The sequence below is a fragment of the Alosa sapidissima genome, chromosome 15, assembly GCF_018492685.1.
Source record: "Alosa sapidissima isolate fAloSap1 chromosome 15, fAloSap1.pri, whole genome shotgun sequence".
NCBI lineage: Eukaryota > Metazoa > Chordata > Actinopteri > Clupeiformes > Clupeidae > Alosa > Alosa sapidissima.
The window spans coordinates 6,706,690-6,719,189 of NC_055971.1; the positions used below are offsets into that span (position 1 = coordinate 6,706,690).

At 46.4% G+C, this 12,500-nt stretch overlaps 1 protein-coding gene across 5 annotated transcripts in view; it reads right to left on the reverse strand.

Annotated features, from left to right (window-relative positions):
- The window catches only part of veph1 (ventricular zone expressed PH domain-containing 1), a 73,972-nt gene that overhangs the window by 23,459 nt on the left and 38,013 nt on the right, over nucleotides 1-12,500 (reverse strand). For 4 of the 5 annotated variants that reach the window (XM_042063768.1, XM_042063766.1, XM_042063770.1 and 1 more), the window contains 3 exons: nucleotides 9,290-9,504; nucleotides 5,688-5,912; nucleotides 281-654 (listed from right to left, as the gene is read on the reverse strand). In XM_042063768.1, coding sequence (XP_041919702.1) covers nucleotides 281-654; nucleotides 5,688-5,912; nucleotides 9,290-9,504 — 814 coding nt within the window. The remainder of the gene's footprint in view (nucleotides 1-280; nucleotides 655-5,687; nucleotides 5,913-9,289; nucleotides 9,505-12,500) is intronic. The other variant, XM_042063767.1, reaches the window with a different exon arrangement.

A 12,500-nucleotide genomic window follows, 5' to 3' on the forward strand; every position in this document is an offset into this window, starting at 1 on the left:
GTAGACCTTTGGGAGAGATGTCTAGAGTTATATTGCCAGATGTAGGGTGAGAGATGATAATCTACAAACACCAAGAGGGATGACTAAATAAGAACTGACATAGACTGCAGGCACTCAGTGACTATCTAAAATGGAGATTTTGGGAAGACCATGAAAGCCAACTGCATCCCAAGGCATCAACCATTGTGGAGTCATGTTGGGATGGTTCTGACCGAGACTAGTTCTTCTGAATAATAGAGGATTGAGCCTGGAGCTGACAAGAGGAACTGTGTTTTGGTACCTTCAATGACACAGTGCTCCGGTACTGGGATCTGTTTGACCATCTCTGCGCAGAAAGCCTTGATTGTGTCCAAGTTGTCCCTCATGTGCGTCCACAGCCTGTCTGTGTCCTGAGGGTTGTCCACGCCACCGCCTCTCTGTGCCCTCTCTCCTGGGTCAGACGGCTCCTGGTCACTGGGGCTCTGCGTTATGAGCACCTCCGTGGCTGAGGTGGGGGCCGGGGGTGTGGAGGATGGGGGCTCCCCCTCGGGGGTGTCTGGGCTGTGGGGACCCTCACCCAGGAGGGCCTCAGAGGTCAGCTCCACTCCATCCTCCTGACCGTTGTCGGAGTTGATGGACCTTGAGCGCACTGCATGCAGGGCCAGACTCTTAGACCTGAGGACACACACACACACACACACACACACACACACATACACACATACACACACACACACACACACACACACACACACACACACACACACACACACACACAGGGTCTATAAGGACAGGGTCTATTCGTCTGGGAAGCTGTATAAGATACAACCATGCAATCCAAACAATACATGGTTATGGTTATGGTAATGGAATTTATGCTTTTGTCCATAGCGACTTACAGAATATGCACATTACAATAGCTAAAATGAACAGTAAACATTTTTTGTTGAGTTGATAAGCCTTAAGTTGATAAGCCTTTATTTGTACAGTACTCCACCAGAGGGAAGAACACATTAGATCATGTTTATTCCAACCTGAAGCAAGCCTACAGAGCAGTACCCCTTTCACACCTGGACATGTCAGACCATCTCTCACTGCTCATAGTCCCTGCATACACCCCCCTCAGGAAGAAATCTAAACCTGACACAAAGAACATTCAAATCTGGCCTGAAGGAGCTCTCTCTCAGCTTCAAGATTGCTTTGAGCGCACTGAGTGGAGCATATTTAAACATCCTGATTTACAGGAGCACACAGTGTTACTGTGGACAAGCGCATCCGTATTTACCCCAACCAAAAACCTTAGATGACCTCGGATGTCCAGACACTCCTGAGAACTCGGAACTCTGCCTTCAAGTCAGGTGACAAAGAACAGTGCAGCGCGGCGAGGGCAGAGCTGTGGAGAGGCGTCAAAACTGGCAAGGGGGCTTAGAAGAGGAAAGTGGAGGACCATCTCACCAACAAAAACTCGCTGCTGCTGTGGCATGGGCTACAGAGCATCACCAACTACAAAGGCTCCACACCCCTCACTACCATCCCGCTTTGAGACAGAGGCTCCACACCCAGCCGCACGGCCACCACAGACCTCCAGTCACAGCACACTCACACTTCAGGAACACCATGTGAGGCATGTGCTGAGGACTGTGAACACCAGGTGAGGGATGTGCTGAGGACCAGGAAAGCAGCCGGTCCAGATGGTGTACTCGGGACAGTACCAGGTTGTTCAACCTCTCACTGTCACAGGCTACCATCCCCCTGTGCCTTAAGTCCGCTACCATCATCCTTGTCCCAAAGACTCCTGCCCCAAAGTGCCCCAATGACTACAGACCTACAGTATTGCCTTAACAACAGTAGTCATGAAATGCTTTGAGAGGCTCATCCTGCACCACATCAAGGCCTGTCTCCCCTCAAACCTGGACCCACATCAGTTTGCCTACAGATCAACGGAGGACGCCATCGCTACAGCTCTTCACACGAGCAGCCAGGGAGCTGTGTCAGGATGCTGTTCATATACTACAGCTCGGCATTCAACACCATTATCCCTGACATCCTGGTGGACAAACTGGCCAACATCATCCCCCCACCCTCCACCTGTGCCTGTATCAAGAATTTCTTGACTGACCACCCTCAAACGGTAAAAGTAGGCACCACCTGCTCCTCCACCCTGACCCTCAGCACAGGTTCTCCCCAGGGCTGTGTGCTGAGCCCTCTCCTGTACTCCCTGTACACGCATGACTGCACACCCATCCACCCCTCCAATACCATCATTACATTCGCAGATGACACTACGGTCATCGGCCTCATCAGCGGAGGGGATGAGACTGCGTACAGAGACGAGGTCAATAAGCTGGCAGGTTGGTGCTCTGACCACAACCTGCTACTCAACACCAGCAAAACTAAGGAGATGGCCATAGACTTCAGGAAACACAAGGGGGAACCAGCCCCACTGAGCATGAATGGGGACTGTGTTCAGCGGGTGTTCTCCTTTAAATTCCTTGGGACACACTTAACTGAGGACCTCTCCTGGTCTGTCAACACATCAGCTGTGATAAAAAAGCCTGATGATAAAAAAAGCACTTTGGTCATCTGACACTGTTATTAAAGGTCCTTAAATCATATACTGTAAGTAAAATGTTTTTAAACATGTGTGTAAACTGATGCTGATAAGAGAAAATATGTTGAATGTTGCTGCATGTTTGACTAAAGGGTTGTTGTTGTTGTTGTTGTTGTTGTTGCTGTTGTCAGAGCTGGCCCTGGCTCCAGTTACCATTTCACAACTCAAGACAGGTACATGGAAAAGCAGGCGGCCAGAAATAGCTTGGCTGTAATGTGAGAGGCTCTGGTTGCGGCCGATATATTTCCACACCCGTATTTCCTCATTGAGAGGTTTTCAAACAGCTGAATGGGGCTCAGCTGAATGGGGCCTTGACCACCTAATTGCTTGACCTAGAAAATGATCATGGGAACACCTCTAATTATAGTAAGCCTATAATCTTTATCAAAGGTCATCATCGGTGACCAACAATAGCATTCAATTGGCACCGTACCAAAAATGCAAAAACAATTGACAATAACTAAAATAATTATAATCATAATTATAATTACTCTCTTTCTTAAAGGTGCTCGAAGCGATGCCACACGTTTTTTATGCTAAAATATTTTATGTCACTTACTGCAAACATCACCTAACCAACTGCTAGCTGTTTGTGTCCTGAATACATTGTAAAAAAACGTGATCTCTGTGGACAGCCCAGGCTCCAAAAACGGCAACAAAAAACAACCTGGGCAAACCTAGCCCATAAAAACATAACAAACTGTTCTAGCAAATCACAGACGAGATGCACGTTTAGGAGAGTTTCAATTGCACGGGAGCAGCACAGGAGGGAGGGGGAGGAAGTAGCGAGCTAGCTCTCTGTTTTGTTTGAAAGAAGTGACGTTACCCAGCATCACTTAGAGCACCTTTAATCAATATCTTGTTAATGCTCCAGGGTGGCTGGGCTTTGTGAACGTGGACAGGCTGGTAGAGCACGGGGAGCAGGACAGGTCATTGTGGACAGCCAAGAGACATCTACTGTCAAGCAACATCTACTGTCCTTCAACTGTTCAGATGCCCTTCAACTGACCTGCATTATATTACATCATTATTACATTATCATAATTGCCACCACTATGATGTATTACATTGATATCTCATTAAGGTTCTACATCAAATAAATAAGTACAGATTAAACTGTCTTCAAGCGTGCGTGTGTGTGTGTGTGTGTGTGTGCGCGTGCGTGTGTGTGTGTGTGTGTGTGTGTGTGTGTGCTTCTATGAAAGCATACAATAGAGCAGAACTGAGGAGTAGTTACTTTCCAGTGATTTTTTTTTTAATAAAGATGAAAAACCTGCATATTAGTAGTAGTCAATATGGTGGACAAAAGATAAATAAGAGAAAAAAAAGTTAAAAACTTTGCAGACAGAACATGTGTGTTGTTGTGCAGCAATCTGTGTCATGTGAAACAACTGCGTTGCTTTGTGTTGCATTGCTGAATGTCTACCCTACCATGTGTGTTGCATTGCTGAATGTCTACCCTACCATGTGTTTCTGCAGTGCACCACCATGTGCAGTAACAGCAGTGGGGTCTGTGCTCATTGTAAAAATGGCTTCATAGCCAACCTTTCAGGATTACATACAAATTGCAATTAAACATGTGAATTAAAAAAAAAAAATATTATTATTTTGCACAATGTTGTTCCATGAGAAATGCTTCATTCTTGATTGTACGGAAGTGCATGATGAAATAACAGTGATAGAAATCTTCCTCTTTCACTGTCTTTTCCCAGTAACTACTGTATGCACCTCCAAACAGGAATGGCACTATGTATGTAGGTGAGTTGTACGTGGGATTGTGAAATACATTGGAAACAATGCAGAGCATTGTTTTAGTATAACAATTTGTTGATTTTGGATTATACATGAAAATATGCTTCAGCAGATGTTTTCCAGGAGTCTTCTGTGGAGAGCTTTCCGCTTTCTCGTAATTATTTTTTATGACTGTGTAATATGATGGACATGATTCTTGAGTCTTATTTGGCTATCCCCCTAATACATTCTGTTCCCCCTACAACACTCACTGAGTGTTGCTGCTGGTGTGGTTTATAAGGCATTGTTCTTTAAGATTTATATTTGACATATACTGCTTGGGACATAAGTTAACGATTAAGGTTATTGTCTGGCAGATGCATGATCTGTTGTGGCTTGTGGAGGTTGAGAGAGGGAAGAGGTGAGTCCTGGCACAGTGAGAAGGGCTGACGTTTATCATCAGAACACCTTTCTTTGATTTGTTTTGTTATAACAGCAATCCATGCATAGAAATGTTTGTATTATTATTCATTTATTTATTTGCAACAGTATATTCCTTTCTGTCCACGTAAATCATCAGCCTATCCCAGGGCTCATCCTGTGTCAGGTTAGAGCAGATGAAAGCACCTCTGTTCTTGTGTCTTCTCCACTGCAGCCTCATGGAGCCAGATCCACATTGCACAACACTCTTCTGGAGACAGCCACGGGACAATGGGCTCTTTAGCATGGGTGGGAACATTGAGAGATGCTTGCACCACTCATGAAAGAGCCACGCACTGGGAAGACAGAGCTAAGTGGTGGTGCAGATTCAAAGTGAGTGATCAGCGAAGAGGAGCGGAGCATTTGGTTCTGGGCACGTTAAAGAAGAGACGTGAGGCTAGTTTTCACAACTCAGTACCACAATACACTGTAATTCAGTACCACAAAGTCTTCAAACATGGTCCTCTCCTCTTAAAGCTGCAGTTGGCAAGATTTTTTTGATCATATTCACTGAAACCAACATATGCTCCGACAGAACAACATAAATATGCCAGTTTTAGAAAAAAAACACATCTACCTCCACCTATTATTTGTTTTGCAAAAAACCATAGCTCCCGGTTCTTCTGGTCCAATCAGAGCAGGGCTGTGTGAGATCTGACTGTCAATCACAGTCTGGTGCAGTCTGGTGCGCACTGACGAGCACAAACTGGTGTTTGTGGGGGAGGGACATGAGAGTTGCAAACATTCAAAATTTTGGCTAAGTCCCCTCAATCTGTCAGACTTGCCAACTGCAGCTTTAGCGTGAATGTCCCGGCTGGCTCTGTCAAATCTATGCACACTTAACAGTGACATGGAGACTTGGCAGGGCTGGTGCTGGCTCACCCACCTGTTGAACCTCATCTCCCGGCGCTCGTCGCGGGCCGCCTGGCCCAGGCTGTAGCGACGCTGTGGGGCCGGCGAGCTGTCGTCCGCTGGGGCCTCTCCGACCTCCTCCACCATCTTCTCCTCGAAGGCCTGGATCTTGACCGCCAGCCGCTGGTCATCCTCGCCGACGCTCCCGCCTGAGTCGGCCTCAGATGGCTTACACAGATCCTCTGCCTCCTCTTCACTTCTGAAACACACACACACACACACACACACACACACACACACACACACACACACACACACACACATTCTTTTATACATGTACAGGAACAGAAACATGACAATGTATGCATAATCACATACATATCTATTACTTTCTCTCTTTACATTAGCTCTCTATTAGAACAACAGACCAATAGACAATATTCTCCAATTTATACATATGCACAAAAAATGCTTAAACAGTGTATTGAAAGACACACAGCGTTGCGTGACTGCCAGACACATGCAAACTGCTGTACCATAACAGGTGGCAGAATGCACATATGGAAGAGGATGTGGGTCAGACAAGGCCACAGGCTGACCTCTGACCTCAGGGGTCACGGTCACACTGTCTACCACTCATCCATACTTTCCAGGTAAAGGCTCAGCTGCTGTTTTTTGTGGCAAAAATGTCTTCCACATAAACCGTCTCAAATGAGAAACTTTTGGCCTGAAACATGTCATGGGTGAAGGGAGGTTCTCCAGCTACCCAGAGAAATACTCTCAATATCTTTGCACTGTCATATATAATATTCATCAAGTGTAACACACACACACACACGCACGCGCACACACACACACTGACTGTCTATGCACAATTGCACAATTTCAACCCAATTTTGCTGCTCTTATTTCTTCATTGTATGTGCCTTCTTATTTACTTTTTTATTGTTTACTTGAATGTTATGTTTGTCTGTGGACTTAATTGGTAAAATATGTCTTGTCTCCACCGTGGGATAGTGAGAAACGTAATTTCGATCTCTTTGTATGTCTTGGCATGTGAAGAAATTGACAATAAAGCAGACTTTGACTTTGACTTTGACACTCACACACACACACACACACACACACACACACACACACACAGATGTCCAGGGCAGTAAAACCCACAGGCTGCTGCTCTGCTGAAATGTCTGACGGGTGATAGCATGAGAGAGATGAGTTGGGGGAGGCCTAGAGGCCCTGTCAGAGAGTCCAGTTATCCTGGACGTCTTTCAGGGAGTGCTGAGAGGGCACACACTCAAAACAACACCTCCTCCACTCCACTTGTCTACTCTCCTCAGAGAATCCAGCAATCCCTTGTTCTTTTTTTACTCCTCATTGTTTGCTTTAATGACATGAAAATAATCCATTTGTATTGTCAGAACTCTCTCTCTCTCTCGCTCTCTCTCCATCTCTCTTTCTCTCTCCCCCTCTCTCTGATTCTGGTTTTCGCTCCAGCATAACTTGAACTTTCCAAACAGACCCAAAACCCCCAGCAAAGCAAAAAATTGGACAAAATCTGGACAGAATGTTCCAGCATGTAAAAAAAGAGTGAATGTTCCGTGCCATTCTGCGCGCGGAGCCAGTTAGAAAATCTCTCAACAAGAAAATACGGGTGTGGAAATCTATCGACCGCAACCAGAGCCTCTCACATCATAGCCAAGCTATTTTTGGCCGCCTGCTTTCCATGTACCTGTCTTGAGTTGTGATTGACACCCAAATGAGTGAGTCACACGTGAGTGCAATGACGTGAGCGATTCCCATTAGTGTTCAGTGTCCAAACGTCCAAACCAGGTGGCTTGTTACTGTAAGACCTTATAAACAGTAGTTACAGCATCGCTACAAATCCTCACTCTGAGTCATAAAACAAATCTCTCATATGGTTCTTTGAAAAATGATTTTGCAACAGAAACTGGATATGCAAGGCGCCCATAAAATTAACTGACTTAAGAGAGAGAGAACAGACAAAGCAAAGTTCTTTGAGAAGAAAAAGTCGTTCAGAGGAACAAAATGTGGTTTATTAAGAATGGAAAGGAATTTGTGGCATTGAAATAGTCTCTCAGGAGACACCAACAGTGAGCATGAATATTTTGTGGTGAACGGTTTCTTGGGAAAAAGAGAACTGAAATAACATTGATATAACCTTGTTATTAACATAAAGTGTCCTCATTGTCAGTCTGTTCAAGTGTAAAATGGCTTATTAATATCAGAGTTTTGTAGATGTGCAAGTCTTCAGAACCCCACAATGACTTCTAGTCATATGCAGCACATTGTGTGTGTGTGTGTGTGTGTGTGTGTGTGTGTGTGTGTGTGTGTGTGTGTGTGTGTGTGTGTGTGGCATTTGACCAACAGCCACGCCTGCGTGTATTCATCTGTGTGTGTGTTTGGTGGTTAAGTGTGTGGCATCTACCCAGTGGGCACAAGAGAGCAATGAAGCTGTAGCTCATGCGTTATATAGGGCTGGGTGGGTGAGTGAGTGTATGTGTGCGTAAGCGCACGTGTGTCGGTCCCCTGCCAGTCCCAGCACTGCCCACATGCATGCCAGTGTGATAGGTCTGTCTCTGTGTGTGCTTTTGTGCTTGTGTGTGAGTATGTGTATGTGTGTAAATGTATAGATGTGAGTATGTGTGTTTGTGTGTAAATGTATAGATGTGAGTGTGTTTGTGTGTATGTGTGTAAATATATAGATGTGAGTGTGTGTGTTTGTGTGTAAATATATAGATGTGAGAATTTGTGATTGTGTGTAAATGTATAGATGTGAGTGTATGTGTTTGTGTTGATGTGCAAGTGCAGGCTCCAGTAGTGTCCCAGTATTTGCCCAGTAGTTGAGTATGGTGCTTAAACGGTTCCTCATGCTGTAGACGTGTACTGTATGTGCTCGTGCGCTGACCCGTCGGCATGGCATGGATCCAGTGGGCCTGTGATGGCAGTGAAGCAGTGGCAGCTGATACGGCTGCTCAGCTCTATGTGTGTGTGGATGTATGTGAGAGTGTGTGCACACCCACACGCTCCAGACCACTCCAAGCAGGCGTGAGGCGACGGTGATGCTGGAACTCAGACTGCAGGGGCGTGTGAATGAGTGTGTATGAGTGGTGTGTGTGTGTGTGTGTGTGTGTGTGTGTGTGTGTATGAGTGTGTATGAGTGGTGTGTGTGTATGTGTGTGTGTGTGTGTGTGTGTGTGTGTGTGCATGCATGTGACTGTAAGTCTGTGTATGAGTGGTGAGCATGTGTGTGTGTGTGTGTGTGTGTGTGTGTGTGTGTGTGTGTGTGTGTGTGTGCGTATGTGAGAGTGTGTGTGTGTGTGCACGTGCGTGTGTGTATGAGTGGTGAGCATGTGTGTGTGTGTATGTGTGTGTGTGTGAGTGTATGTATGTGAGTGTGTGTGTATGCGTGTGTGTGCGTGTGTAAGAGTCTGTGTATGAATGGTGAGTACGTGCGTGTGTGTGTGTGTGTGTGTGTGTGTGTGTGTGTGTGTGTGTGTGTGTGTGAGTGTGAGTGTGCACGCGTAAGTCAGAGTGTGTATGTATGTGTGTGTGTGTGTGTGTGTGTGTGTGTGTGTGTGTGTTGTGTGTGTGTGTGTGTGTGTGTGTGTGTACCTGCATGCTCCAGCAGCCTCCAGGCGTCGGGCCAGCAGGCGTGCGATGGCGGTGAAGCTGTTGCTCATGCGGTAAATGTCCTTGCCGCCACCCCCCAGCAGGCCGCCGTAGCGGTCGGTCAGCCGGCGGATCTCCAGCAGCAGCGTGTGGTGGACGCTGTGCTCCATGCTGGCCAGCAGAGACACCAGATAGAGCAGCGAGCTCCGCGCCTCGTCCTGCACACAGAGACCAGCCCAGGGACATCAGGGTAGGACAGGAGAGGAGAGAGGAAGCCCTGCAGAGCCCTGTTGCTAACACACTACTACTGCTATACTAGCAGCCTTGTGCAAAATTCCAGAATTGAATTGAAATGAAACTTGCATTTCAAATGAGGTAGCAAACAGGAAGCAGAATTGCAATTTGAATTGTATAATGCTACTACTAGACGCTCCATTAAAGTCATGTGCCGATATAGCATACACTTTACTGAACACAAGTCTAAAATCTGAGGGAGGCAGTTGTGTAAAATCTCTCTCCTCATGGAGGGGTCCCTTTCTCAGTCGAGCAGGGGTCTGTGCTGCACGTTGTCCAGTTGCACCTTTGCCAGTGGACTGTTGTCCCTGCCCAGCAGTGACAGAGACCTGGAGGCGGCCCATGACTGTGAGCCTAATGGGAGCCACAGGCCTCCACATCAGAGGGCCTGGATCAGCCCAGCGGCCAGGGGAATGAGGTAAGAGCTCGGGGGCCGAGGGGAGACACAATCAGCACCTCAAGGACCCCCCCCCCCCCCCCCCGCCAGCCCCGGGATCTACCCTCGCCACTAAACAACCGCTCAACACACCTCCCTCACTCTCCTCCTCACACTCTCTCCTCCTCTCTTTCTCTCTCTCGTCTCTCACACTGTTTCCTTTTGCTCAATTGTTCTCTGTCCGTCTGGACTCCTGCGGCCCTGCTTTTCATTACTACAATTAGACACACATCCGATCTGTCTGATTAGGGGCTCTAATGAGAAGATGCGTCACAACACCACCAAAGAGACCAAGGCAGGGAAGTGGAGTGAGCAACACACAGCAGCTACAGTAAATGAGGATGACTGAATAAATACAAAATGTTGTAAGAGAGTAAAGCAATGAATTGCGAGTTGACGTGAGGCTTTCTTTCTTTAGGATAAGCCACGTATGTAAACATCTGGTTATGTTTAAATCAAGACACAAAAGCAACGTCCAAGGTTCCATTAATAGACTTGACTGTGCCAAGCAAAGCCAAGCAAGGCCAAGCGTTGTCTCCACAACACAGATGTGGACATACATTCACCCTCAGCACCCTAAACGCACTCTGCCTTTGGTCTGGGCAGAGGCTTAGAGAACTCTGGAGAGCCACTGGAGGGAATACCAGCTGACTACGTCTGCCAAAGTCAGTATATCAACTCTGCTGGGGTCCAACCACTCAAACCAAACATGCAAAGCTCCTCCACTCAGTCACGTACTTCCCATTACAAGACTGTTTCGAAAACAATGCTCGGTTTTTACAGCGAGAGATTTAACAGAGAGAGAGAGAGGGAGAGAGAGAAAGAGAGGGAGAGAGAGAGAGAGAGCTGCCAAAACAGCAACTGATAGAGAAAATGAGAGATGGAAAAACAGCTACTGCGCACTACTTCTTGCACCTCTTTGATCACTGAAGGAAGCAAATATCCGTCTCTTCTCGCTGATTCCCTACAATCCCATTTACAGGAAGCCCTGAGTTTACAAACAGTCCTGACCAGGGGTGTGGGAATATTGATCGAGACGGTAAACCAACCAGAAAATTGCATTAGAAGCCAACTTTAAAAAGGCATGAGGTAGCTCCCCACACCCACACAATCCAAACAGTTCTTAGCATCTGAAGTGGTTCAGAACGCTTTCACATAACCAAAGGCTGAGTCACGTTCTGGATGACAGACTGTTCATTTAAGGCCCGTGTAGATTAAATTGTTGCAAGTCGACGAATGTGGCTCTGGTAATCTCACTTCACTAGTCCATCAGTCTCTCACTAGTGCGCCATGCCAGCCAACACCTCATTCAGGGGCTGGTCTGTGAAGTCCTGCCAAAGGGGCTTGTTTGTGACTAATTAGCAAGCGAACTAGACCGGAAAAGAGAGGGTGTTAGCTGGCTATTAGGTGCTCACTGTAAGGGCTTTTGGGAAGGGCTGTCTCGTTCGTAAACTCTTGGACTCACATGAAGCAGAGTGGGGGGTGGTGGGGGTGGGGGAGGAGAGGGAGAGGAGGTCACATGGTTCATTATGACATTTCTGTGTAATGGTGATGGAGGCATTGCTAAGCAGAACAGAGATCATTTGGCCCACAACAGGCCAATCACTAGCCTTTCTTTACAGACATCACAAAACTGTAACCGGAGAGTCTATTAAGAGAAACAGCGCATCTTGACAGACACATTATATCAACTACACGACACAAACTCCACATCCCCAAATGATCTGGAGCTCTGTCAGATCCTCTGTAGGAAGTTTGAGGCAGAGAGAAAGGGTTAAAAGCCAGAGCTGTGAGGAGCAGACCAGAGCAGAGGGAGGAGTATGGACTGAGTTAAAAGAGGTGGCCACAGGACACATGGTGTGAAAGGTCCCAGGCCCAGTCCCTCAGTGCCCATTTCAGAGTATTTATATCAATTGAGCCAATTAGGAAAGGAGGAAATGTGTCATGACTTCATGCCTCATGTGTACAGTTTGTGTGTGTGTGTGTGTGTGTGTGTGTGTGTGTGTCTGTGTGTGTGTGTGTGTGTGTGTGTGTGTGTGTGTGTGTGTGTGTGTGAGAGAGAGAGAGATAGAGAGACAGAGACAGAGAAAGGGAGAGAGAGAGACAGAGAGAGAGAGAGAGAGAGAGACCATATTTTCACTCGATGCACCCTAAATATTAAATATGCTAACCAAAATAAAACAATATTTGCTTGCTTTGTAGATTTGTAGATATTTGGCAAGGTGGCCTATTCTGTAAACTTGAATCGAATTGAAATTGATGTAGGGGAAAAAACATGCAACATAATAAAAACAATGTACTTCAACAACAAATGCGCAATTATTATTGGAAACAAACAGAATTCTTCACTCAAGAATGAGGTCTGAGACAGGGATGCTCTCTATCACTGACCCTCTTCAATACTTATATTAATGAATATAATAATGAATAGCACCTAGCCTCTTATTGCTTATGACTCCAAAATCAAATTTCTTCTTTTTGCGG